General features: G+C 45.4%; 1 protein-coding gene across 1 annotated transcript in view; it reads right to left on the reverse strand.

Moving 5' to 3' along the window:
- Positions 1–25,000, reverse strand: part of lrp6 (low density lipoprotein receptor-related protein 6) — a 117,012-nt gene that overhangs the window by 15,525 nt on the left and 76,487 nt on the right. The window contains exons 11-17 of the mRNA XM_063217242.1: positions 22,938–23,164; positions 20,392–20,576; positions 17,146–17,291; positions 16,453–16,633; positions 12,635–12,837; positions 11,789–12,003; positions 3,485–3,675 (exon numbers count right to left, since the gene is read on the reverse strand). Coding sequence (XP_063073312.1) covers positions 3,485–3,675; positions 11,789–12,003; positions 12,635–12,837; positions 16,453–16,633; positions 17,146–17,291; positions 20,392–20,576; positions 22,938–23,164 — 1,348 coding nt within the window. The remainder of the gene's footprint in view (positions 1–3,484; positions 3,676–11,788; positions 12,004–12,634; positions 12,838–16,452; positions 16,634–17,145; positions 17,292–20,391; positions 20,577–22,937; positions 23,165–25,000) is intronic.

Consider the following 25,000-nt stretch of genomic DNA (forward strand, 5'->3'; position numbering starts at 1 on the left):
ACGTGCGAGAGAGCTGTGACAGCTTCCATACCATTCTTCTTTTAAGTGGATCATATGGTCATTAACTCCTCAGGCTGAGTGAACATGAGGAGCAACAAATTTAAGATGCACACACAGCTGTACGCACGCACGCAAAAGGAAGAAGATGTACACACACGCACGCACACACAGACACACATGCACGCACGCGCAAAGGTTGACAGGGAAAGTGTGCTTGTGTGGTATGTAGCCAGTGTTTAATAAAGGCTTTTTTTAACTTCAGGAAGGAGTGCCTCAAATAGTTTTTTATCGTTTCATGTGTTTGTGTTATTTTCCACTGTAGGCCTACTGCCTCCAATTTGACTGTATATTGACTGACAAACACAAACAAAGGCAAAGACACACACGCACACACACAGTATTTAGAGCAATAGTATATTCTGTCCTCGGATGTAATGACTTTAACTGCCCTTGTGAGTGTTCCTCATAGTGTGCGTATACGCACACACGCCCGCCCGCCCACAAACACACACTGATGAGTAAAACACACACCTCATCACTGGTCTTGTCAGCCCATAACTCATCCACACACACAGCAGGGCAGTCCTCTTGCGTTCTCATAAAACCAAGCACTCACTCTCCCACGAAACAAAACCAGCTTTCCAAATACCTATATAGATGTATCCCCTTACACACACACACACACACACACACACACACACACACACACACACACACACACACACACACACACACACACACACACACACACACACACACACACACACACACACACACACACACACACACACACACACACACACACACACACACACACACACACACACACACACACACAGTAGGGCGCAAGATGGAAAATAAATCAAGGCAACAGCAGCAGTAGTAAGTAGAGAGTGAGGGCCACCCGCGGTGGTATTAGCTGTGTTTATGAAGTGTCCGGCCTCCAACGCAATGTCCCGATGCAAAAACAATAGCGACACGCACAATAAACCACACCGCAGGACACACACGGTAAAAAATAACACAAGGGGCGAGACCGACACAGTTGCAACATGGTGACATGGACACGAGGCCAATAGAACCACAGTTATCAGGCCCTACCGTAGCGCAAATGGTAGGGCACTTGATTGCTATGCGGCCGACCCGGGTTCAACGCCCGGACCCTTCCCATCTCTCTCTGCCCACTCACTTCACTGTCACTACCTTCACTATCCTGTCAAATAAAGGCAATAAAAAGCCCCCAAAAGAAAGAAAAAAACCCCACAGTTATCAGGAGTGTGCCCATTTCCAGTTCTAGAAGTTTGTATGAGTGCGTTTCGGCCCTACCTACCCCACTACTGTCGCCCTAGCAACCACAGGAACACTGAGCTGTCTCACGGGGCTGCTGGGTTTGCGTGACAGCGTGGTGTCGTTCCCAGCCATCATCTCTCTCACTCTCGCTGTGCTGTGCTGCGTGCGTGCGTGCGTGCGTGCGTGCTTGCGTCACGTGTTTGTATGTGTGTTTACTTGGTGACGACCCGGGGGTCTGCACTTCAACTCTGCCCCCCCACCCCCTACACCCCCCAAGTCTGTTGCAGATGACTGGCATTCCAACAGAGCTGTGTGTGTGTGTGTGTGTGTGTGTGTGTGTGTGTGTGTGTGTGTGTGTGTGTGTGTGTGTGTGTGTGTGTGTGTGTGTGTGTGTGTGTGAGTCAGTGAGACTGAGACACAAAGAGAGAGAGAGAGTGAGAGTGAGAGAGAGAGCGTGAGCGAGAGAGAGAGTGACGGAGACAGAGACAGAGCGTGAGAGTGCATATAGTTTGATAGTAAAATCGGGGACTGAGTTTGTGCATGTGAGACAGAAGCAGACAGAGGGAGGGAGAGAGCAGGAGAAGATGCCAGTGCTATAATTGTGAGAGAGTACTCTAACAAGGACTGTGTGCATTTTCCTGTTGAGCATGTCCCCACCTTAATAGTAACAACGTGGCCTCTGAATGTGTGTGTGTGTGTGTGTGTGTGTGTGTGTGTGTGTGTGTGTGTGTGTGTGTGTGTGTGTGTGTGTGTGTGTGTGTGTGTGTGTGTGTGTTTGTGTGTGTGTGTGTTTGTTTGTGTGTGTGTGTGTTTGTGTGTGTGTGTGTGTGTTTGTGTGTGTTTGTGTGTGTTTGTGTGTGTTTGTGTGTCTGTCTAAGTGTATACATGCTTGTTTGTATATGAGCATGTGTATGTAGTTATGGTGTGTGTGTGTGTGTGTGTGTGTGTGTGTGTGTGTGTGTGTGTGTGTGTGTGTGTGTGTGTGTGTGTGTGTGTGTGTGCCCGTGTGGCCCCTGGCACTCAGCTGGCATGCTTGTGGCTCTAGGCTGCGTGCCAACATCTCTCCCCAAACACCTCCCCCTCTTCCCTGAACCCCCCAAACCCCAACGCTTCCTTTTTTTGCCGCTGACTACATCCTCTCTCAGAACCCCAAAAAACTTCTTCTTCAGCCCTAAGCAGAACTCCCTCTTCTCCCTGAAGTCCCAAAAGAGAACCCAGAACCCCTCTCTTACCCATAACCCCCCACCCCCCAAAAAATCTTATTCCTGAACCCCAAAAACCATCTTCTCCCTACACAACCACAAAGTGAACCTCCTTTCTGCTTCACCCGTAAACATCTCCGTTCGCCATACCCTTAGAGCCAACTTGTTGAGCAGTGTTTTAATGTTGCACAGGCCAAACAAACACTAAAATCCATACGTTAGGTTACATCGCATAATCCCCAACGTTTACTCACTTGAGGGGGGGGGGACTAGTGCTTGCGAAACTAGCTTCACATTACCGCTGCGTAATTTCCCAGCCCTCTCCTCCTCCAGAGTGGGGCTTGACGTCGTGGCCTCTGCTGCTGTAGTTACTGTTTGTTGTGCGTGCCGTCCCGTCGCGGGCCAAAGAAAGCATTACTACTGGAACTAACCGCCCCAATGGCCTCTTCGCATGCTACATCCATCAACAACACCCAATTGTTCTGCTAGAATAGAACAATTGTGCTGGATCGGCTGAGCGCGGGCCAATCGGGCTTGGGTTCAAGCGCAACAAAATTAATGTCAGGGCTGTTTCTCTCTCTCTCTCTCATCCAGTTTTCCACAAGCTCTTGACTTTTTATGGGTATTTATTTTTCAAGTCTTGGGTGTACTTATTTATTTATTTGCTCACCTTCTTCTTCTCTTTAACAGTCAAATCTTTAGCCTTTGACAACGCAACTGGTCTGAGGTGGAGGCGTGTTTGGGGTTAAACCAATCACGGGCCCCTGTGAATGCCACTTGACTCTGAACCAATCATTTGGGCTTTAGGCTATGTAATAAGAAGTGGGCGGGACATACTAGTGGGGGCACCAATCCTTTTCACATTCCAATCACAAGGCACATACAAAACATTTCTTTTTGCGTTCACTTGGGCAACAAGAGGCCAGTGGGGACATTCTAGCAGGGGGAACAACAACCAATCACATTCCTTTGCCTATGCTGCGGGGGCTCACCTGATAGGTCGCTGCTCTCGATGCGGCGCAGGTCCGAGTCGACCCAGAAGAGCTTGCCCACCTCGTTGTCGATGGCCAGAGCCACGGGCTTGCCCAGGTTGCTGAAGAAGAGCACCTCGCGCTCCGTACCGTCCAGCGCCGCACGCTCGATCTTGGGAGAACGCTCCTGGAGATTGGTGAAGTACATATACCTGGAAGAGAGAGAGAGAGAATGAGAACGAGATAGAGATAGAGATAGAGATAGAGATAGAGATAGAGATAGAGATAGAGATAGAGATAGAGATAGAGAGAGAGAGAGAGAGAGAGTGAGAGAGAGAGGAAGAGACACAGAGAGAGAGAGAGAGATTTTAGATTTTTAACACATCATATATTGTGACACCTTCACTAGTTCACATTACAGGATACAGCAATCTCCATGTCCCAATCCAGCATAGTGAAGGGAGGAACCCTCTCTCTCATAACCACAGCACAATTTAAAACCTTACACACACACACACACACACACACACACACATACACACACACGCACACACACACACACACACAAACAAACACACACACCCCATCATCATCACATGAACACAACCACATTAGAGAGAGAGAGAGAGAGAGAGAGAGAGAGAGAGAGAGAGAGAGAGAGAGAGAGAGACAGAGTGTGTGAGAGTGATAGAGAGAGAGAGAGAGAGAGAGAGAGAGAGAGAGAGAGAGAGAGAGAAAATATAATGAATACTCCATCACTCGACCATTGGACATGTACCTGCAGGTAGGGTGGGAAAGATCATAAACGATGTAAAGCATCCTAACAGACTATCTGGATTCTCTGAGAAATCTTCAAGAAAACATCAGGGTCCTTCTAAGAACTTACTTGCAAAGCACTTTTGGAAACCTTACTACCTCCCATTGGAGACCTTGTAAGGTGCTAACTGGCTAGCAACGATGCTTTCGAGAAAAGGGGTCCTGGGTAGTACAAAACTAAGATGCACAAAAAAGAAACCTTCCCTGCAGCTGCATGGTTTTAATCCAAAACACAAAAAACAGAGTAAGACAGATCTGACAAGATCAGGAAGAGACAGAAAGAGAAGAGAGACAGACGTGATAACAGGCAACCATTAAAAAAAAAAAAAAAAGACAAAAGCAAGTTGGCCAGGACGGGTGAAAACCAGGGAGGGGGGAAAGAATAAAACTGTGCACGTCAGCGGCAGCAACTACAGAGATGATTTTCAGCAAAACTTGCATATAGTGGAGTCGTAATAGGCTCAGTCATTTCAAATTGATGTTAAAGTTTGGTTTTCACTTCCAAGTTGAAGTTTAGGGTCTATAGAACAATTTGAGTTCGAGTGTCAAACACACAGATAACAAAATGGCCTGCGGGGGGCGCTCTAAAATATATAAACTGCTATAACTTTTGATTAGTTAAACCAAATTTAACATATGATGTATGCATGGATTCAGCATGAAGAGGAGAAACTGGTGGGCTAAATAGTTGGTTACCAGATTAAAGACACACTATGTAATAAACACACTTTTAGCCAATGGACAGCTAAATCCGGGCTTTTTTAAGATAAAGGGTGGAAATGCCCTCCAAGTTGCAATGAAACATAATTTATTGTTACAATTTATTGTAAATAAAGCCTGGGTTATCACTTAACTTGATTTGTTCAGAATATCCCTGAAGCACACATATACTTAGGATACATATAAACAAATATAGCTGCATAAAGCCTATGCAGGGGTGATAGTGAAAAAAAATCCTGAGCCTGAACTTTTTTCCTGTTCCAATGACGGGTCACATATGTCACATACAAGGCCAATTTTGACACACTATTCAATCATTTAATAGTCTCATTTGAGATGCTTTCATTTTTGTCTCATGTCTTATTCACGAAAACACACATCATTTTCATCTTGTTAGGCTATAGCCCTTAAGATTGACTGAAAGAAGCTGGCCACGTTCAATTCTAGCTGTAAAAACAAATACCAACGAATGCAGTTAGAAAACTATTCTAGGCTTGTGATGTTGCAGTATAGTTATTGAGGTGGGTATTGAACCACAATGCAACATTTAAACACCAGAATGCATTTCTGAAAACATGGTAGCACACATATTTTACCACATGAATTAGGCTAACTCAAAGCTGCATAGGGGCCTATGTAGCAGCCACACCTACAGGTCAGTAGGGGGCAATACTACAAAAAAGTAGCCTACGGTAACTACATTGTCTTATAGACTACACTGTAATATACTTTTCCTGTGCTGATTCATTTCATTTTCATTGGGACATTGTTCATATAACTTGTCTACTTCCTGATATAGTGTATGTTTAGATACTCATGGCCCCATGGTCTATCCATCAACCCCTGCCTTCCAGCTGTAGGGAAACGCCCATTATTTACATGAAATATTTAGGGGACAAGCGCATAATTGGCTACATGTAGGCCCACGTTCACATCGCTAATTTCGGACTCCACAGATGTCGGAACCGGCTCTGGTTATTACGGAAAGGACAGTGACTACTGTGTGACTACTGTGTGACTATTGCGTCTTTCGCATTGGCTTGTCGTCACTTAAAAGACATGAAAATCAATCGCGTGCACACATTACAATGTATAAGTTGCAAAGATAACAACAGAAAACAACAAAAACAAAGACCGAATTAAACTAGCCTATTTGAAAATACCCCAGGGGCATGACAAAAAGATGAACATTCACTGCATGTCTAGGACACGGTGGCCTGGCCACATGAAATGGAACGTAGACATGCCAATACGTTAATGATGGGAGTGTCTGATATTGATAATTGCTCCCTGCCCTCGAGTCGGGCTAACGTATCACCCTTTTTATACTACCAGTGAGAGCGTGCAGGCAAGGTAACCTGTGCATCGTGCGTGGAATAATTCGATTCGAGTACGCAGACGGGCTACGAGAGGGAGCGCGCGCGAGAGAAAGGGTGAACCTGTGCGAGGCTGTTCGAGTTTCACCCAGCATGACTGTAACAGAGCGCCCGCTGGTTGGATGATCAATCAGCAAAACTATTCTGAACATCTCCCTGAAATCAGTTTTTGACACATGGATTGTCTAGGAATGACGCAAAACACCATCCTTCAATCAACAGTACACAATCCACGAACCCAGCTCACACTGGGTTCCCAAAATCATTCTTAAGTGGTAAATTGTAAACCTTGATACATCCGTTATGCAGACTGGTCGATTCAATCCATTCCAAAGTAGTCACACACTAGTTGCAGGTTAAGCCATGTCTCAAATGTGAAACATTAGCGATCCTATTTCAAGCATTCCACGGTCATTTGGACATGTTGCAAATGGTAGCCGCTATTCCAATGCAGACAACATAACGCAATGCATCAAGAAGCAACATTGTCATGACTGACATAGCCTAGCCTACCGTTTTGAGCATACAAACTTTTTTGAAAGAAACTACTTCTACTTCCATCAAAGTTGGTCAACATTGCACCGTCATTTAGCGCACATGAATGAGGACAGCCGAATCTATTTCAAACATATTCTCTCAATGATTTCCAAGCATGAGGAGACACCAACATACAGCGGGCAAATAATAACCAAATTGCCTTACCTTCAAACGTTGTCTTTATCACATAACTTTACAAGTATTCCACTTAGGCCTACATCCACATGGTTTAACACACCCAAATCACAAAGCAAGCAAGCCATGCGGTTTTGTGCTAACATTGTATTGCTAATTTTTGCAATGCCGCTTCTGCTGCCAGTGGTGCTGGTGGTGAGTGACTCGAGACAACTATTTTTGTTTACATGTTACAGCTGTTAAGGTGTCGGGATGATACAATGTTATGGGCTGCTGCTCATTTGGGTCCCTTTCACATCTCTTACAACTGGCTGTTGCGCGCTCATTTATTTCCACCGTACATTAATGAGGGCCCACGCGATAATTTATTATTTTATTAATATTGGGGAAAGATTAAATTTTTTTCTACAGCCACCCTACGCCGGATTTCCGGCGCGGCGCCGGACTGCTATCACCCCTGCCTATGTGATATTTAGGACCCAACTTGCAACTTTGAGTTTATGAATTTAGGATCATGAGTACCAGCTTTTTTTCAATCAAGCCATCATTTTATTCACAACTTAAACACTTTATATCTGGAAGAAAGTAAATCAATAATAATAATAATAATAATAATAATAATAATAATAATAATAATAATAATAATAATAATAATGATGATGATGATAAATACTATGGGGAACATCATTTTTTCTCGCATTCAAAAAGTAAACAGAAGACCATAGGGCTAACATGTATTCCAATACTCCACCGTACAATAACTATGACAGAGAACAGATGCAAAAACAGTCAGTGGTCAGTCTTAGAAATTGTATGTGCACTTGCACAGACGTGTGCACTTTAACTCTGCCTTCATGCACTTGCACCGAGATCTGGCAGGTCTATTTGTACAAGTACTAGTACAGCTGCACTCCACCTCTAGTTGGAAAACATCTTTGGCAACTGCATTGCTTTGGTAGTATAGTCCAAATCTGGGAACTGTTCATTTGTTACCAGATTGGCAGGCATTTCTGGCAAATGCAGATAATAAGGTTTTCATTCCTGTCCACTATGCTGGTAACAAATGGACAGTTCCCAGAGCAGATGATTGTGTCTACCATGTATGAAATAGTCCTATAGTATTATTTAGTATGCTTGCCAAAGGCCTCTGCTTGCCCCCAGCAAGCATACTAATTGTTCTCCAACAGTTTATTTAGTATGCTTGCGGGAAAGCATATTAATTGTTCATCAACAGTTTATTATTATTATACATTTTTCCATTCACCTCGGCATATGGGAATCACCATTCATTAGTACGGCGGCTTTGAATCGTTGCAGCGTTCGAGATAGAGACGCGGTTTGAGTGCCAAAACGAACGGCTCGAAAAGGTCTCAGGGTGGAGTATTTTTCGCTGGCCTACCCCCTTTCATTCGTTCACCAGTCTTGTTTTTCCTCAGTTTTCTCTCTGTTTTCCCCCTCATTGAAATGAATGGTAGAATGGTCAAGATGATGATGTCACAAACCGTGGCAGTTAGAGTGAGAGGTGACCTGTCCTGGGGTTTTTATAGGTATCAACTAGGTAAAGGCACTGTCAGAAAGGTCTTGGCTCTGAATACAAACTGTGTGAAGATCATAAGCCAACTCTTAAAAATGTTTCAGAGAGAGCAGTTTTAAAATCCCTATGATGTGACCCCATTCACTTACAAAAATGTGTGAACAGCTCAGCGCATAGGCCTGAATATGTCCATTTTTTGACTGAACCATTTGGCCAAGAAATGTGATCTCAGCTTTGACATGAAGAGCAGGTTTGTGCCATTTGTGTGTAAATATCATCTGACAACTTGCAAAACTTTTGGAGATATGACAGCGTAAAAATAAGGCTGCACATATTACTCAGCTATTGACTGCCAAACTGTCACCTTTTAGAATCTTCAGTCATACACACACACACACATGCAGCCTTGTACTTTAGACCTCTGCTGTCAGTAAGTGGCAGTGGCCTACTGGGTAGGGTGTTGGTCTGTCAGAGGGTTGCAGGTTCGAATCCCACCCTTACCTCTCCCTACCCACCCATTGCTGAAAGGCACCTGAAGCATCTCCATACATGCACGCACACGCACACACACACGCACACGCACACACACACATCTCTCTCTCTCTCTCGCACAGAGACACACACACACACACACATCTCTATCTCTTTCCCTCGTGTTTCTGTGTGTGTATACAACAGCTCTGTGTGTGTGTGTGTGCATAATCCGCAAGCATACCAATAGCATTGTCTCTCCGGAAATGCAGTCTTATTATTATTATTATTATTATTATTATTATTATCGTTATTATTGATTTATTTTCTTCCAGATATAACGTTTTTTTTTGTGATTTTATGTGTGAATAGAATATGGCTTCATCGAAAAAAGTTGATACTCATGATCCTAAATTCATAAACTCAAAGTTGCAAGTTGGGTCCTAAATATCACATAGGCTTTATGCAGCCATATTTGTGTATAGGTATCCTAGGTATCTTTGTGCTTCAGGGATATTCTGAACAAATCAAGATGAATGATATACCAGGCTTAATTTACAATAACTTGTAACAATAAATGGTGTTTCATTGCAACTTGGAGGGCATTTCCAGCCTTTATCTTAAAAAAAACCCTGAATTTTGCTGTCCATGGGCTAAAAGTGTGTTTATGACAGAGTGTGTCTTTAATCTGGTGACCAAATACTTATCTCACCAGCTCCTCCTCTTAATGCTGAATCCATGCATACCTCATATGTTAAATTTGGTTAAACTAATAAAAAGTTATAGCAGTTTATATATTTTAGAGCGCCCCCCGCAGGCCATTTTGTTATCTGTGTGTTTGACACTCGAACCCAAATTGGTCTATAGACCCTAAACTTCAACTTGGGAGTGAAAACCAAACTTTAACACAAATTTGAAATGACTGAGAAAAAATGCACATGCCTACGACCCCACTAATATGCTCTCCCTTAAGGACCACACTGAGAGACTCAGTAAGGGCTGGACGGGCCATCTGGCATAGCAGGCATTTCCCGGTGGGCCCCCAACCTCGTGGACCAATATTTTCAGAAAAATAAGAACAATTTTTTTTACATTTCTGAAAATAGGGGCCACAAGGGTGCAGGGCCCACCAGTGAGTCAGTTCTGCGGTGCTAACTATGGGTGGGGGCCCTATTTCACCCCCAGTCCAGCCCTGCACTCAGACGCCATATCCTTGGCAGACGGAGGAGATGATGTGCAATTGTGGGTTCAGTTGAGCAATTGTGATTCCCAGCCAACCGCCAGGGGTCAGAACTCAGAACATGGAGAGCAGACTCCAGACAAGTCTGAGGTAAAAGCAAAAATGAGACCATTATCTTATGTTGAGGCCAGGGGATGAAAAGAATGGAGAGTGAATAGAAGAAAAAAACTGGCAAGTATCACAATTGCCGCCTAGACAAGCTTTTTCACGACGCCGGTCCCCACAGACGATTGGGGGGTGTGAACCGCGGCCAAAACTGCTGACAGCAAAGATGCATAAAACACCTGACCAACTAACTGTGGAGCTATGACTGACACAAAGAAAGAGAAAGAAAGAAAGAAAGAAAGAAAGAAAGAAAGAAAGAAAGAAAGAAAGAAAGAAAGAAAGAAAGAAAGAAAGAGAGAAAGAAAGAAAAACGAGAGCGAGAGAGAGAGAGAGAGAGAGAGAGAGAGAGAGAGAGAGAGAGAGAGAGAGAGAGAAGTCTAAACGCACACCAACAAAAATAAGACCATTATCTTATGTCGAGGGGGATAAAAAGAATGGAGAGTGAATAGAAAAAGAAAAAACGGGTAAGTATCACAATTGCCCCCTGGACGAGCTTTTTCACGATGCTGGTCCCCACAGACGATTGGGGTGCAAACCGCGGCCAAAACTGCTGACAGCAAGATGCATAAAACACCTGACCAACAAACTGTGGCGCTATGACTGACACAAAGAAAGAAAGAAGGAAAAAAGGTAGAAAGAAGGAAAGAAAGGAGGAATGAAAAAAAGGAAAAAAGGAGAGAGAGAGAGAGAGAGAGAGAGAGAGAGAGAGAGAGAGAGAGAGAGAGAGAGACAGACAGACAGAGACAGAGCGAGAGATATAGACAGAAAGCAATCCAAGAACAAGCCGTATGACCTCTGTTGAACTCGTGGAAAAGGCAAAATAACTACTCAGATTTTTTTTTATATAGCTCTGAGGGAATTTGAGGATGACTGCAGAAAAATATACGGAATGAAAGAAACGGACAGACTGGAAGAAAAAATTGAGACATTGAAACCTCTGATGAGAGACAGTGACCATCATGTCTGAAAGGCATGCTCTCTTTCAATAAAAAAAGTGATCTTGCTTCTCACCCTCTCTCTGGGTTGACTATAATGGTGTAAGCAAAAATCATATAGGAGAGGAAGATATGCCCATCCAATGCAAAAGTGTGCTCAATATTCTCCTAAGGGGGCGTTGTCCCTCCTTCTTCTTCTCTTATTGTGGTGTTTGCACAAGATGTGCACTACCGCCATCTACAGTGCTAAGGGGACTCCATTTATTCTCAACCTGAAGACTCCGAAGGTCTCCTAATCGAAGGTCTCCTAAAGGGGCGTTCACCCGACATCACATGGATACCGGAAAAAGAACCCGCCTGCTTTATCTCTCTCTTATATACGATTCTGTGGTGTAAGTGCAATGTAAAAACGCAAGACATGAAAAAGTTGCTAAGTGATCTTTGGTCCTCACTCACCCTCTCTCCGGGTTGACCACGATGGCGCGCGGCTTGTCGTGCTCCCCCCTCAGCACCACGCCGACCCGCGTGCCGTCGGTGCGCGTCACGTTGATGACGTTGGTCACCTCGCTGGTCCAGTAGATGTAGCGGCTGTAGATGTCGATGCTCAGGTCGAACGGCTGCAGGCCCAGGTTCTGGCCACCTCCCGGCGGATTGGACACCACCGTGATGCTCTGCAAAGAAGGGGATTGGAGGAGAGCCTTGTCAATCAACAACGCAGTCAAATCAGTGAGGATACTTTGACTTCAACTGTGTGTGTGTGTGTGTGTGTGTGTGTGTGTGTGTGTGTGTGTGTGTGTGTGTGTGTGTGTGTGTGTGTGTGTGTGTGTGTGTGTGTGTGTGTGTGTGTGTGTGTGTGTGTGTGTGTGTGTGTGTGTGTGTGTGTGTGTGGTTCTGGCCGCCCGGCGGATTGGACACCACCGTCATGCTCTGCAAAAGGGGATTGGAGGAAAGCCTTGTCAATCAACTCAGTGAGGATACTTTGACTTCGACTGTGCGTGTGCGTGTGCGCATGTGCATGTGGTTCTACCCGCCCGGCGGATTGGACACCACGTCATGCTCTGCAAAGGGGATTGGCCGACGGCCTTGTCAATCAACTCAGAACTCACTCTGTGTGAGTGTGGGTGTGTGTGGGTGTGAGAGTGTGTGTGTGTGAGAGTGTGTGTGCGTGAGAGTGTGTGTGTGTGAGAGTGTGTGTGTGTGAGAGTGTGTGTGTGTGTGCACATCTGTGTGTGTGATTGTGTGTGTGCGCGCGCCGCTCTCGCATGAGAGCACGCCTCCGCGAGTGCGTCTCCATCCGCTTACCAGGTTGCCGTCCTCCTGCGCGCGGCGGATGACGTTCTGCTTGGAGTCGATCCAGTACAGCTGCTTGTCCATGGGGTCGTAGTCGATGGCCCGCACGTTCTTCAGGCTGTGGATGGGCAGGATGATGTCGGGACTCTGCTGCTCGTCGATCACCATGCGGTTGATGGCCGTCTTCTGGCTGAAGAGCAGGAAGGATGTCGGGGCTGGGAGGAGGAGGAGGAGGAGGAGGAGGATTTGTTTGTTTGTTTGCATTTATGGCCGATTATGCAGCTGTGGCTATTCCATGGTAATAACATTTCATAAAGGTAATAAAAATTCACTTCACATGAAAAATCAACAATGACATAAATAGTTGAATAAATACATTGGGGAGGAAGAGGAAGAGGAAGAGGAAGAGGAAGAGGAAGAGGAAGAGGAAGAAAAGAGAGAAGGAAGAGTGACGGATGGGGAGAGAGAGAAAAGAGAGGGGATAGCATAAGACAACAACAACAAAAAACAAGTGCAGAGAAAGGGGGACAAAAAAAGAGAAAACATAGAATATACACATTAATTAGCTTTACATTTCTGGACAGTCAAATGCACAAGGGTGTGAAATGTGTTCCCACGGCTCTCCAAGAGCTCAAGTAAATCTCACACATCCAAATACTTTTTTTGGGTGCAGGTTAAAAAACGTTAAGATCATAAAGTAATGAAAAGAACTGCACACCGGTGAGCTCCCCATTTGCTCCATTTTATTATTGTGTGGCGTTTCGGGCAAATACAGAGTCTGAGGAAGGGCCAGGGTGGCCCGAAACGTCACACAAGAATAAAATGGAGTAAATGGGAGCTCACCAGTGTGTGGTTCTTTTCATTACCTATTGAGCACACTAAAGGGCATGACGCTTGTGGATCCAGTGATTCGGTGTGACCTCACTGTCATCCAATCCCCACCGCCTCAGGCACAGTCACGGCTCACTATGACCTCTCACAATCTGCCTGTAGGCTTCCACCTGAGCTCAGGTACGCACACGGTAGGCCACATCAGACAGGTGGGGCTGGCCTCCAGGGCCAATGACCATCCTCTTAACCCATTGATGCCTAAAGCACCTGCAAAGTGAATGCCTAAACCCAGGTTGGGAAAGTTGCCCTCAGCCTATAAAAACCTTAATATCTTAGCATCTGATGCACATAAAAACATTAAATAAGATGCATTTAAACCCTCATCGTGTATTAGGATGTGTTCATCCAAAGTTTGGGAAGACGTTGCAGGCTGAGCATACTTCTACATAAAAAAGGGAATTAAAAGGGGGTGGTAGTTCATATGCACCTCCAGATTTGACCTATCCACCTAGCCTGATTATCATCGACTTTCAAATCTCTTCGAGGCTTGGTCTGACCAAGAAGAGCATAAGAATTAACATTTCCCAAACGGAGCAGAAGCATAGAGCAGGAGTAGAGAGGAGAGCACTCGGCGCACCAGAGGCTTACACTGGGCTCAGGGTGTGCATGTGTGCTGCCAACTTGGAGAGGGCCTTTACTGAGGACCGACCACAAGAGCTCTAAAAAGAAAATACCCCCACCACACACACACAAACGCACACACACAAACACGCGCGCGCACACACACACACAAACACACACGCTAATGCATAATTGCATAATTACAAACATACAAACACCTCTCCCACACACACACACACACACACACACTCACACACGCGCACGCACACAGAGTTTTGTTTGGCCTGCCGAGGTCTCAGTCACTGATACCACATAGCTAGCGCTGGTACGGTGTGGTCACTGCTGGAATAGCACTAAGCTATTCCGTATCTCCCCCTCGGGGCTGCTTCCTGCCTACAACCTCACGTGTGATTGACAGGCGTTGTCACCAATGCCCTGCTCTGCTTGCCCACTGGTGGAAGCATCTGATTGGTCGGACAGCTGTAAACCCTTGTCCCGCCCACTACCAATAACCCATACGTGGTTTCGTCTCGGTAGCCAAAGTGCAGTGGTTTGAAACTGACTGCCAGGGCAGTTCAGGCTTGGCCAATGCAAGTCGAGGGGAGGGAAGGGGGAAAAAAAAGAAAACAAAGGAAAAACAACAAAAAAAGAGGCCCTATCGAGTTACAAGTGCCTCAGTGGGAAAAAAAAACTTGTCCAACCAGTGAGCGTTCAAGAAGATTTCAATTAAAACTGATGTGATGCTGAAATGTCCTAGAGACGTTTGTGACTATTTGCTAATGGGGTGCCATTCTGTTTGGAGTGAGAGAATGACAGAGGGGAAGAGAGAGAGAGAATGACAGAGGGGAAGAGGGAGAGAGAGATGACAGAGGGGGAGAGAGAGAGAGAGAGAGAGAGAGAGAGAGAGAGAGAGAGACACACAGAGAGAGAGAGAGACAGAGAGAGAGAGAGAGCGCATGTGTGTATGAGCGAGTCATTTAAGTACGTCTAAACTAACCCACTTCTCAGTAAACAAAATGAGAAAAATCACTACAACTATATTTACAACACCAACAACCACAACATTAGCAGCAACTTGGCAGCAAAAAATAAAAAGATTTGCCCATCTTCAAGTAAAAAAAAAACTTGTCCAACCAGTGAGCGTTCAAGAAGATTTCAATTAAAACTGATGTGATGCTGAAATGTCCTAGAGACGTTTGTGACAATTTGCTAATGGGGTGCCATTCTGTTTGGAGTGAGAGAATGACAGAGGGGAAGAGAGAGAGAGAGAGAGAGAGAGAGAGAGAGAGAGAGAGAGAGAGAGAGAGAGAGAGAGAGAGAGAGAGAGAGAGAGACAGAGAGAGAGAGAGAGCGCATGTGTGTATGAGCGAGTCATTTAAGTACGTCTAAACTAACCCACTTCTCCGTAAACAAAATAAGAAAAATCACTACAACTATATTTACAACACCAACAACCACAACATTAGCAGCAACTTGGCAGCAAAAAATAAAATGATTTGCCCATCTTCAAGTAAAAACCATCTGTCCGCCTGTCGGGCATGTTAAACTTGAAACTAGGAAAATAAGCTTGCTGAGAAATCTGACAACACTGCAACCAACCTCCACAAAAACCTCACAGCAGACTACTCCATCTGACGCCCAATTTCACACTTTCTCCTGTAACAACCAAGGAGGAACACCAACTGACCTAGCATCAACGACCTCCACCATTAACAACAGCTACTTTCACTCGTCTGGGCCAAAATTGTCATCTCCAAGGATGAGATGGAGTACTAGTGCTGATTTCAAAGCCAACCCAGAGACCAGGACAGACTATACAAGAACTGTGAAAACATCTCTGGAAAAAAAACTTTATATTAGGTTACAAAGGTCTGTGTGCATTATGGTTGCATCGTGGTACTGTTAGCAGAAGTATACTACAAAACAACTGTGGTCAAAAAAGAACAGCGCATTTTACTTCTAACATGGTTTTCAGTCAGACTCCAAATTTTATTGGTGTGGACAGGTCTTTCTGAGGGAAAATGTCTGTGTGTTTAATACCAGTTGATGTGTTGATTGTGTGCGTGTACTACATGCGTGGGTGTTTGGCATCTTTCTCAAATGCGATTTAATGGTGGAGTGTCTTTGTGCATGTGTGTTTAAAGGTTTAAAAGGTTTAAGTCCTTTGTGTGTGTGCGTATGACCAAAACTGTGTGTGTGTGCGTGTAAAAAAGCGTTGTGTGTGTGTGTGTGTACATATGACCAAAACGCTGTGTGTGTGTCCACTCACCACTGCAAGTCGTGTGTGTGTGTGTGTGTGTGTGAGTGTGTGTGTGTGTGTGTATGCATGTGTGTGAGAGTGTATGCGTGTGTGCGTGCATGTGTATGTCTCCACTCACCACTGCAAGTCTTGTTGTCGTAGTTCAGCGAGTAGTGGGCGGGACATCCGCAGACGTAGCTGCTGACGGGCACGGCCAGGCAGAGGTGCGAGCAGTGGCCGTTGGTGGATGCGCAGGCGTTCCAGCCGCCCTGCCGCGACGAGTGGTAGACCAGGATGTCCATCACGTAGTCTAGGTGGCCCTGGATGGGAGGAGGATAGTGGAGAAGAGACAGGAAGTGAGCTGGGAGAGAGAGACGGGGAAGGGCTGGCAAAGAACCGGGGCTGGGAATCGAACCCGTGTCGGCCGAGTGGTAAACGTGTGCCCTACCATATCAGCCACGGCAGGGCCTATATCACGATTTAAAAAAAATGAAATTTTGATTTCAACTTTTTTTTATCACGACCTTCCATCCAAAAAAAAAAAAAAAGGGAAAAACAAATCAATTTTGATATGCTTGCAATTTGTAATTTGCAGTTAATAAAACGTTAACACACTGATGACACTCTCATAAATTGCACAATTAGAATACAATAATGTAAAGAATAAAAGTGAAGACAACAACACAAGTAAGTAAACATCACTTTGATACTGGTAGTTAACATCCTCACTGCAAGACGATCTATACGATTTCTTCACTTTGGGCAGATTCGAGACGATCTTGTACTCAATATCACGACTCACGATTTATATCGTCCTATCGCCCACCCCTACCTGGATGACGGTGCGGTTCTGCCCGCTGGTCTTGTTGGCGCGCTCAATGCTGCGCAGGCTCCAGTCCGTCCAGTAGATGTAGTCCTGGTACTGGGTCAGGCCGAACGGGTGCGGAAGGTCCTCCGCAATCACCTCGCGGTTGCCCCCTGCAGGAAAGGAGGGAGGGAGAGAGGGGAGAGAGAGATGGATCAGTGAGAGTGTGACCAGGAGAGAGACTGTTTGACTTTTAAAATACCTTTATTGAACCATTGCATGGTCTTTACGTCCACAAAAAGGGTCAAGTTTGGCTGGTAGAAAAGAACAACTTACTAGCCACTTATTAGCCAATTAATCAGTGTGTATTTGGCTGGTGAACTTAACATCAACTAGCCATTTTGGCTGGTGATGAAAATAGTTAATTTAGGGCCCTGGCTGTAGCGCAATGTATCTAAATAGACTGCAAGACTAACCATTAAAGTGAAGACAGTAAAGGGAAAATCAAAAATCACCTAAAAAGGCAATTCACATGAGGCATATTTTTCATCCAAACTCAAAAATGTCGGAGCATAACGTTAACTTTCCTTGGACTTTCCGCTCTCACAATGGTTATATATTTGAAAGCCAACAAATCAACACAGAACTCAAAGCTCTCTCTCTCTTTGCGCAAGAGCATTTTTCTTTGATAACAAATTATCGACACCCGTTCCAGACTTAGCATGTAATAAGTCTGACTGATAAGTAACAGGCTTCATCACACGGTTTTGTTTAAGTGCATACTTGTACACTTCAATGTTTTAACAGCGAGATAACACTGACCTACCCTTGTCTTAACTTCCCTTGACATTCTCCTCCTTGCCACCAAACCCAAGGTTTTATTTCTTTTAAAAGATTTTTTTTGGTCTTTTTACGATTTTATGGGACACGACAGTGTGAGAGGTGGACAGGAAGCAAACTGGGAGAGAGATGGGGAGGGGTCGGCAAAGGACCGGGACGGGAATCGAACCCGGGTCAGCTGCATGGCAGGCGAGTGCCCTACCGGTTGGCCACGGCAGGGCCTAAACCCAACTTTTTTACATGGGGGAAAAAAAGCTCAGTAAAATGAAAAATATATGAGGAAAGGCATCAATCCAATGCACTTTGGCTCGGAGGTTTTGTGGGAGATTCAGCTCTTCAACTCTTTGCAGGAACTGAAGTGCTGGTAATCAATATTCTCCATGAAATACTAAAAAAAAAACCTCCAACTGGAAAACTTCTCGAGGCAGCACATTTTCTTTCGTGGGGGAAAAAAAAAAGCTGACCTCAGAACATTTTGAGTGACGGGCTGAAATAGGTTGCAGGCCTAGTGCTTTTGTCTTGAGCAAACATAGCAGTGGCACAGTACAACCAAACCAGGGAGAGAGAGAGAGAGAGAGAGAGAGAGAGAGAGAGAGAGAGAGTAGAGAGAGAGAGAGAGAGAGAGAGAGAGAGAGAGAGAGAGAGAGAGAGAGAGAGAGAGAGAGAGAGAGGGAGGTGGTGGTGCATTACTGTATTCACACATTACAAAGCACAGATCCTATATCATTTACCCCCACCCACCCACAAACCCACCCACCCTCACCCTACTACGCCCCTCCCTCCCTTTAAACAGTAACAGCTGTAGCAACCTGACGGGTGCCACTGGGGGCTAAAAAAGCAACTGCTGCATTAGCCGTTAGGCCTGGAAACGTTAATAACATAACAACTTCAAGGAGACTTTCTGGGGGCCCCCATGTTCCAAGCAGGACTGAGACGCTGCTGGTGTGTATACACACACACACACACACACACACACACACAGAAAGGCCTTTGCGTGTGTACACACACACACACACACACACACACACACACACACACACACACACACACACACACACACACACACACACACACACACACACACACACACACACACACACACACACACACACACACACACACACACACACACAACACACACACACACACACACACACACACACACACACACACACACACACACACACACACACACACACACACACACACACACACACAGTTCTCGACAGCCAGCATGTTAGTAGTGCAAACAGCCAATGTTTTTTCGGGGTCGGGGTGTATGAGTCGGGGGTTGTTTGATCTTAGGCTACCCCCCAAACACGGCTGCTGTAGGGCTACTGAACGTCTGACTTGTGACTTACCACATTGAAACATATATTTTTTGTTGTAGCCTACATTGCCAGATCATTCCAAGACCATGTGAGAGCATTGTTCTGGCGGCAGAATTTATAAATAGATCGCCGAACACAACGTGCTTCTGAACAAAGTAAACAATTGTTTCACTGAACAACATTTAAGAGAGAAGATAAAATAACTCTCTATGACATTTTATTATCCTCAAAATGATACAGGATCCATTCTGTAGTAGCCTACAGTAGTTGTAGCCTCTCTTCGCAACTCCTGCTTTGTCTGCCTACCTGCGTGGTCGCTAGTGGCGCACGACAAGTTACAAAAAAATGTGGGGTGCACGACGTCGCGACATGGCAGCTCGCGCCACGGCGTGTGACGTCATTTTGGGTCACGTGACGGCGCGAGTGAGGTCGCGAGTGAGGTCGCGAGTGAAGTATGAAGGAGGGTAGCGCCAGTCACGACAAGTATGAATCCCCCTTTACGGTTGAGACTGAATGGAGTTCCCTTGGGACTGTAGATGGCAGTAGCACACATCTCATGCAAGCAGTCACCAAATACCACAGAAAGACAAGAAGGAGGGGACAATGCCCCCTTAGGAGACCAAATTTGAGCACACTCCTTTGCATTGGGTGGCGGACTTGGGATATCTTACTCTGATAGAAGATGTTTGGGGAAGGGAACTGCAGAGTGTACCTGGAAACACTAGGCAGTGAAGCCTGTTCAATGACTGTGCATTACACAAGGTCCTCACGTCTGTCACTTGCATTTAACCCTAAGGTTAGAATGCTTGTCAGCATTCCAAAAGAGAATGTTCTACAACAATGCAAATTATTCTACATGGAACCCCGCTGGAATCCCCACCTCTGTGGTGTGGCCTCAAACAGACTTTTTTTTTTTCTAAGTGTTCCAAGGTGTAAGATCCAAATGAAAGCAACGGTGTGTTTGTGTGTGTGTGTGTGTGTGTGTGTGTGTGTGTGAAAGGGGGGGGACTCTGATAACACCCTGTAGTGTGTGTGTGTGTGTGTGTGTGTGTGTGTGTGTGTGTGTGTGTGTGTGTGTGTGAGTGTGTGTGTGTGTGTTTACCGAGCATGTTGGAGGACTCGATGAGCGTGGTGTCCAGGTCGGTCCAGTAGAGGCGGCGCTCCGCGTAGTCGATGGTGAGGCCGTTGGCGCGGCCCACGTTAGCTACCAGCGTGCTGCGGCCCGTACCGTCCATCGCCGCGCGGTCGATCTTGGGACGCCCGCCCCACTCCGTCCAGTACATGAAGCTGGAGAGGAGAGAGATGAAGAGAGATGGAGGAGAGCGGAGGGAGAAAAAGAGGGAGAGAGAGAGAGAGAGAGAGAGAGAGAGAGAGAGAGAGAGAGAGAGAGAGAGAGAGAGAGAGAGAGAGAGAGAGAGAGAGAGAGAGAGAGATGATTTTGCTTGATTAGAATTGATTACGCCATGCTTGACTGAAAAGACGCTCTGATCCTACTCTATATAAAATTGGACAGACACAGATGAATTAAAATCGATATATAAATAAAAAAAAAAACCCAAAAAAAAACAGGCAGACAGTGCGGGGCTCTCTTTGCGTGCGCGCACACTCATGCACTCATGCACACAGACTGCAGGAACCACTGTGCCAAGAAGGACTCCCCGTTCTCTTGCTCCTGGGGTCAGTGGAAACCAGCTTCACGAGCCAACAAGTTAAAATAAAAATGAATCTGTCAATCTTTCTCTCTCTTCTCTCAATAAATCTCGAACTCTGTCTCACAGTCTCTCTCCCCTTCTTCTCCTCCTTGCTTGCTCTTAATATTGTGACTAGACGCCCGGTTCAGCTGTGGTGATGGAGATGTCATTATTTATTTCTTATTTATCCTTTCCTTCATCAACAAATCTCTCTCCCAAGGCTTGCCCATTCCTTGCTGAAATGGGAACTATTTGTTTGCTTTATTATTATTTTTTTTTAATTCATGGAAGGCTAAGACTAGGGAGAGAATGAGCCAAACAAAACCAGTTGGACAGCTATCAGGACATATCGTTCAATTTACCCTTACTTTGATTGATATCACTATTTGTGTTCTACGGTGCAGGACTAAAAATAAGAATTAAAAAATTCGTATTTACAAAGATTTTTTCGACTTTATTTGATAGGACAGTGTGATAGGTGGACAGGAAGCAAATTGGGAGAGAAAAGGGGAAGGGTCGACAAAGGACCCGAGCGGGGTCTCGAACCCGGGTCAGCAGCATGGCAGGCGAGTGCTCTACCGGTTGCCCACGGCAGGGCCCGGATTTGGGTTTAATGTCCGTTCTTGGTCATAGGATAAGATGATTGTGACTGTCGTTACAATCTTTACGATGAGCAGTCTTTGATCTCTGGCACACTACTCCGCAAAATAATACTAAAAATAAATCTGTCAATTTGATGTCTGTCAGAACATTAAAGTCCTCATTTTCACCCTCTTCTCACCTCTCCGTCATTCAACAGCTCAATCTTTCCATCTATTGTTTTCTCGCCCTCAGTTGCACACTCTCTTTCCCACACCATCACTTACTTTAACACATCATAACTCTTTCTCCAACATGCTCGTCCTCTATCCTCCAATCTATCCCTTCTCCTTCTTCCTCTGTCTCTCAGTCTCTTACTTTCTCCATCACCACCCCTCTCTCCCACCCCCACCCTTGCTCTTTCTTTCAAACAGTTTTTATTCATACCCTGTCTCTTCAGCAATCAACAACCCCCCCACACCCCAACCATTTATACAGAGCTTGTGCCCACCTTGCCACCACCCATTTGGCCTACCTCACTCGCTCCTATTTTCCTTCTAGCTCCATCATTCCTATCCCCCTCTCCCTGTCCATCATTGAATCGATCCATCAATCTTTCCCATCATTCACTTATGCCCCCACTTCACACACATTCTTTCTGACTCACCCCAGTGCCCAGTCCAGAGCCCATCTGTCGTTTATTTACCCTCTCAATCCATCTCTCCATAACCCTCTTCTCTCCCTCTCATCTATCCATCTACATGTTCGGTCTGTCTGTCTTACTTACCCCTCTGCCGGGTCACACCAGAACCTTGAGTCAGACTCGAGTCACAAATGTCTTGAGACTTGACTTGACAATATTAGGAATTACTTGATTCGACTTACGCTATTGACTGGAGACTTGACTTGACAATGACAATTGAATATACTGTATTCATTTCGGCATGCATTTTTTTGTGTGGAAAAAAATACATTAACAAAAAAATTACAATTGCCCTCAACCAGTAATCAGTAACAAAAGTAATCGTAAATTTTGCGCCTTTTGTTAAGGACTTGGAAAAAATGAGACTTGGACACGACTGCATAACGCTATGCACCATCACCACCACAACCTCGGTCTCTCCCATCTACACATTTTTGCCATCAGCTAGACCAGGGTTACATAAGAAACACAACGTAACACAACATGAGAACACAAGAACAACATAAGAAGCACAAATCTAGATACTGCCTCACCTGTCCTACTCACCCCTCTGCCGGGTCCAGTGCCAGCGCTCAGGGGCTGTCCAGGTCCTTCCAGACCAGGACTAGTCGTCTCTACCCAAACCTTTTTAAGAACCACAAATCTAGATATTGCCTCTCTCGTCCTAGTACTCACCCCTCTGCCGGGTCCAGTGCCAGTGCTCGTGGGCTGTCCAGGTCCTTCCAGACCAGGACCTGCCGGTGCTGCCCGTCCAGCTTGGCCACCTCGATGCGGTTGGTGCCGGTGTCGGCCCAGTACAGGTTCTTGCCCAGCCAGTCCACCGCCATGCCCTCTGGGTAGTCCAGCCCAAACTCCACCACGTGCTCCAGGGAACTGCCATTCATGAACGCCCGGCTGATGGTCTGCAGAGACGGACGGAGAGGTCAAGTCAAGTCAGCTTTTATTGTCAGTTTCTTCATATGCACAGGTCATACAAAGAAATTGAAATTAGGTTTTCTCTCTCTATACCATGAATGACATAGACATTCACAGGACTGGCATTTACAGACTGACATCAAAGTGCAAGACAGCACAAGTAACACTGATGTACCAATAACAGTAAAGTGATGAAGTGATAAAAATACTGAGCATTTAACATTGGTGAGTGACAGTGATGGACCAGTGATAAGCAAATTAACTAAAGCAAGCGTATCGGCTGAAACTGTTACAGCTTTAGTGCCCATCATATAAAGTACATTAAATTAAAAATAAAAATAAATGAAATTAAATGAAATATAATTTAGTTTATTTGATAGGGACACATACATAGCATGTGGACTGTACAACAGCATGGTGAAAACAGCCCGAGCCCAATCGAAAACACAGTCACACAACACAGCTGGCAGTACAATTTGGTAGCTCAGTTCATGGACAAACATAAAGAGAGGATAGGGTGAGGAGTAAGGAGTCGGACCTATCGGTAACCGAGTCCATAGTGGGGAAGATGAAGAGATGAAGAATAGTAAATGGGAAGGGGAGGAGAAAAAGGAGGGATAGAGTATGGCGGTAAAGAAAATGGGATGAAAGGGAAAAACAATGAGAGAAAAGCACATTAAATGACAGTCTTGGACCACAAAACATAACTAGATGAACATCATGTTCATCACTACTGTACCAGTATGTCAAATGGTCTTAAGTGCTGTTTTAAATGCTGTTATTGCTGATGGTGATAAACTATTAAACTTCCTGAAAAGTAATTTGCTATGGAAAGAAAAGCATACTGCAACACAAAAGTCTGAACTAAATGTATAACAATGCAAGGAAAGTTGTATGGTTAAAATACTTCACAGTTAATAGAAAACTCTATTGAGTGTTCTGTGAGCCAATTTTCCAGCATACCACTGAGCAGTTCTAGATAGCGCATGTGCTGTGTGTGCGTCGAGTATAGCCTGTGTGTGTGCGTGCGTGCGTGCGTGCGTGCATGTATAATACGAGATGCGCATATCATGAGACGGGCGGAGGGTATGTCTGCCAAGTTCAATTCCCTGCAAGGTGTTCCAGCAGCAGCAGCAGCAGCAGCGTGTGTGCAAAGCCCCTGGTACCTCGTTAGAGCAGAGAAAACATTTGCCTTGACGAGGAACCCACATCCCCCAAGCAAGGTCACACTCACACACACACACTAACCCACATACAGTAAGGGGGGTGCATGGACACACACACACACGCACAAACACACACACACACACACGCACGCACGCACACACTCACACTCACACTCACACTCACACTCACACTCACACTCACACTCACACTCACACTCACACTCACACTCACACTCACACTCACACACACACACACACTAATGATGCATGGATCAATATGTGCCAAAGACTAAGTAAACAAACATTCTTATGCGGCTTTCTGCCCAAGAGCCGTTTTCAGCATCCACATCAGCCCCCAATTTTTCTTTTTTTGGGTGGGGGGGAAACGCACACATACACACACACACATACACACGTGCAGGCATGCACACACTCACACGCGCACACGCACACACGCACGCACGCAGGCATGCACACGCTCACACACATGCAGTCATGCACACACACACGCAGGCACGCACACACGCACGCACACAAATACACGGAAAAAAAAGAGACAGTTCAGGGAAAGAAACGAGATGCTACAAAATATGAGCAGAGAGCAAGAGACTGAGAAGAAGCCAGAACGTCAGGAAAAGATGGAGAGTGGGAAAGAGG

The sequence above is a fragment of the Engraulis encrasicolus genome, chromosome 15 (genome assembly GCF_034702125.1).
Source record: "Engraulis encrasicolus isolate BLACKSEA-1 chromosome 15, IST_EnEncr_1.0, whole genome shotgun sequence".
Taxonomy (NCBI): Eukaryota; Metazoa; Chordata; class Actinopteri; order Clupeiformes; family Engraulidae; genus Engraulis; species Engraulis encrasicolus.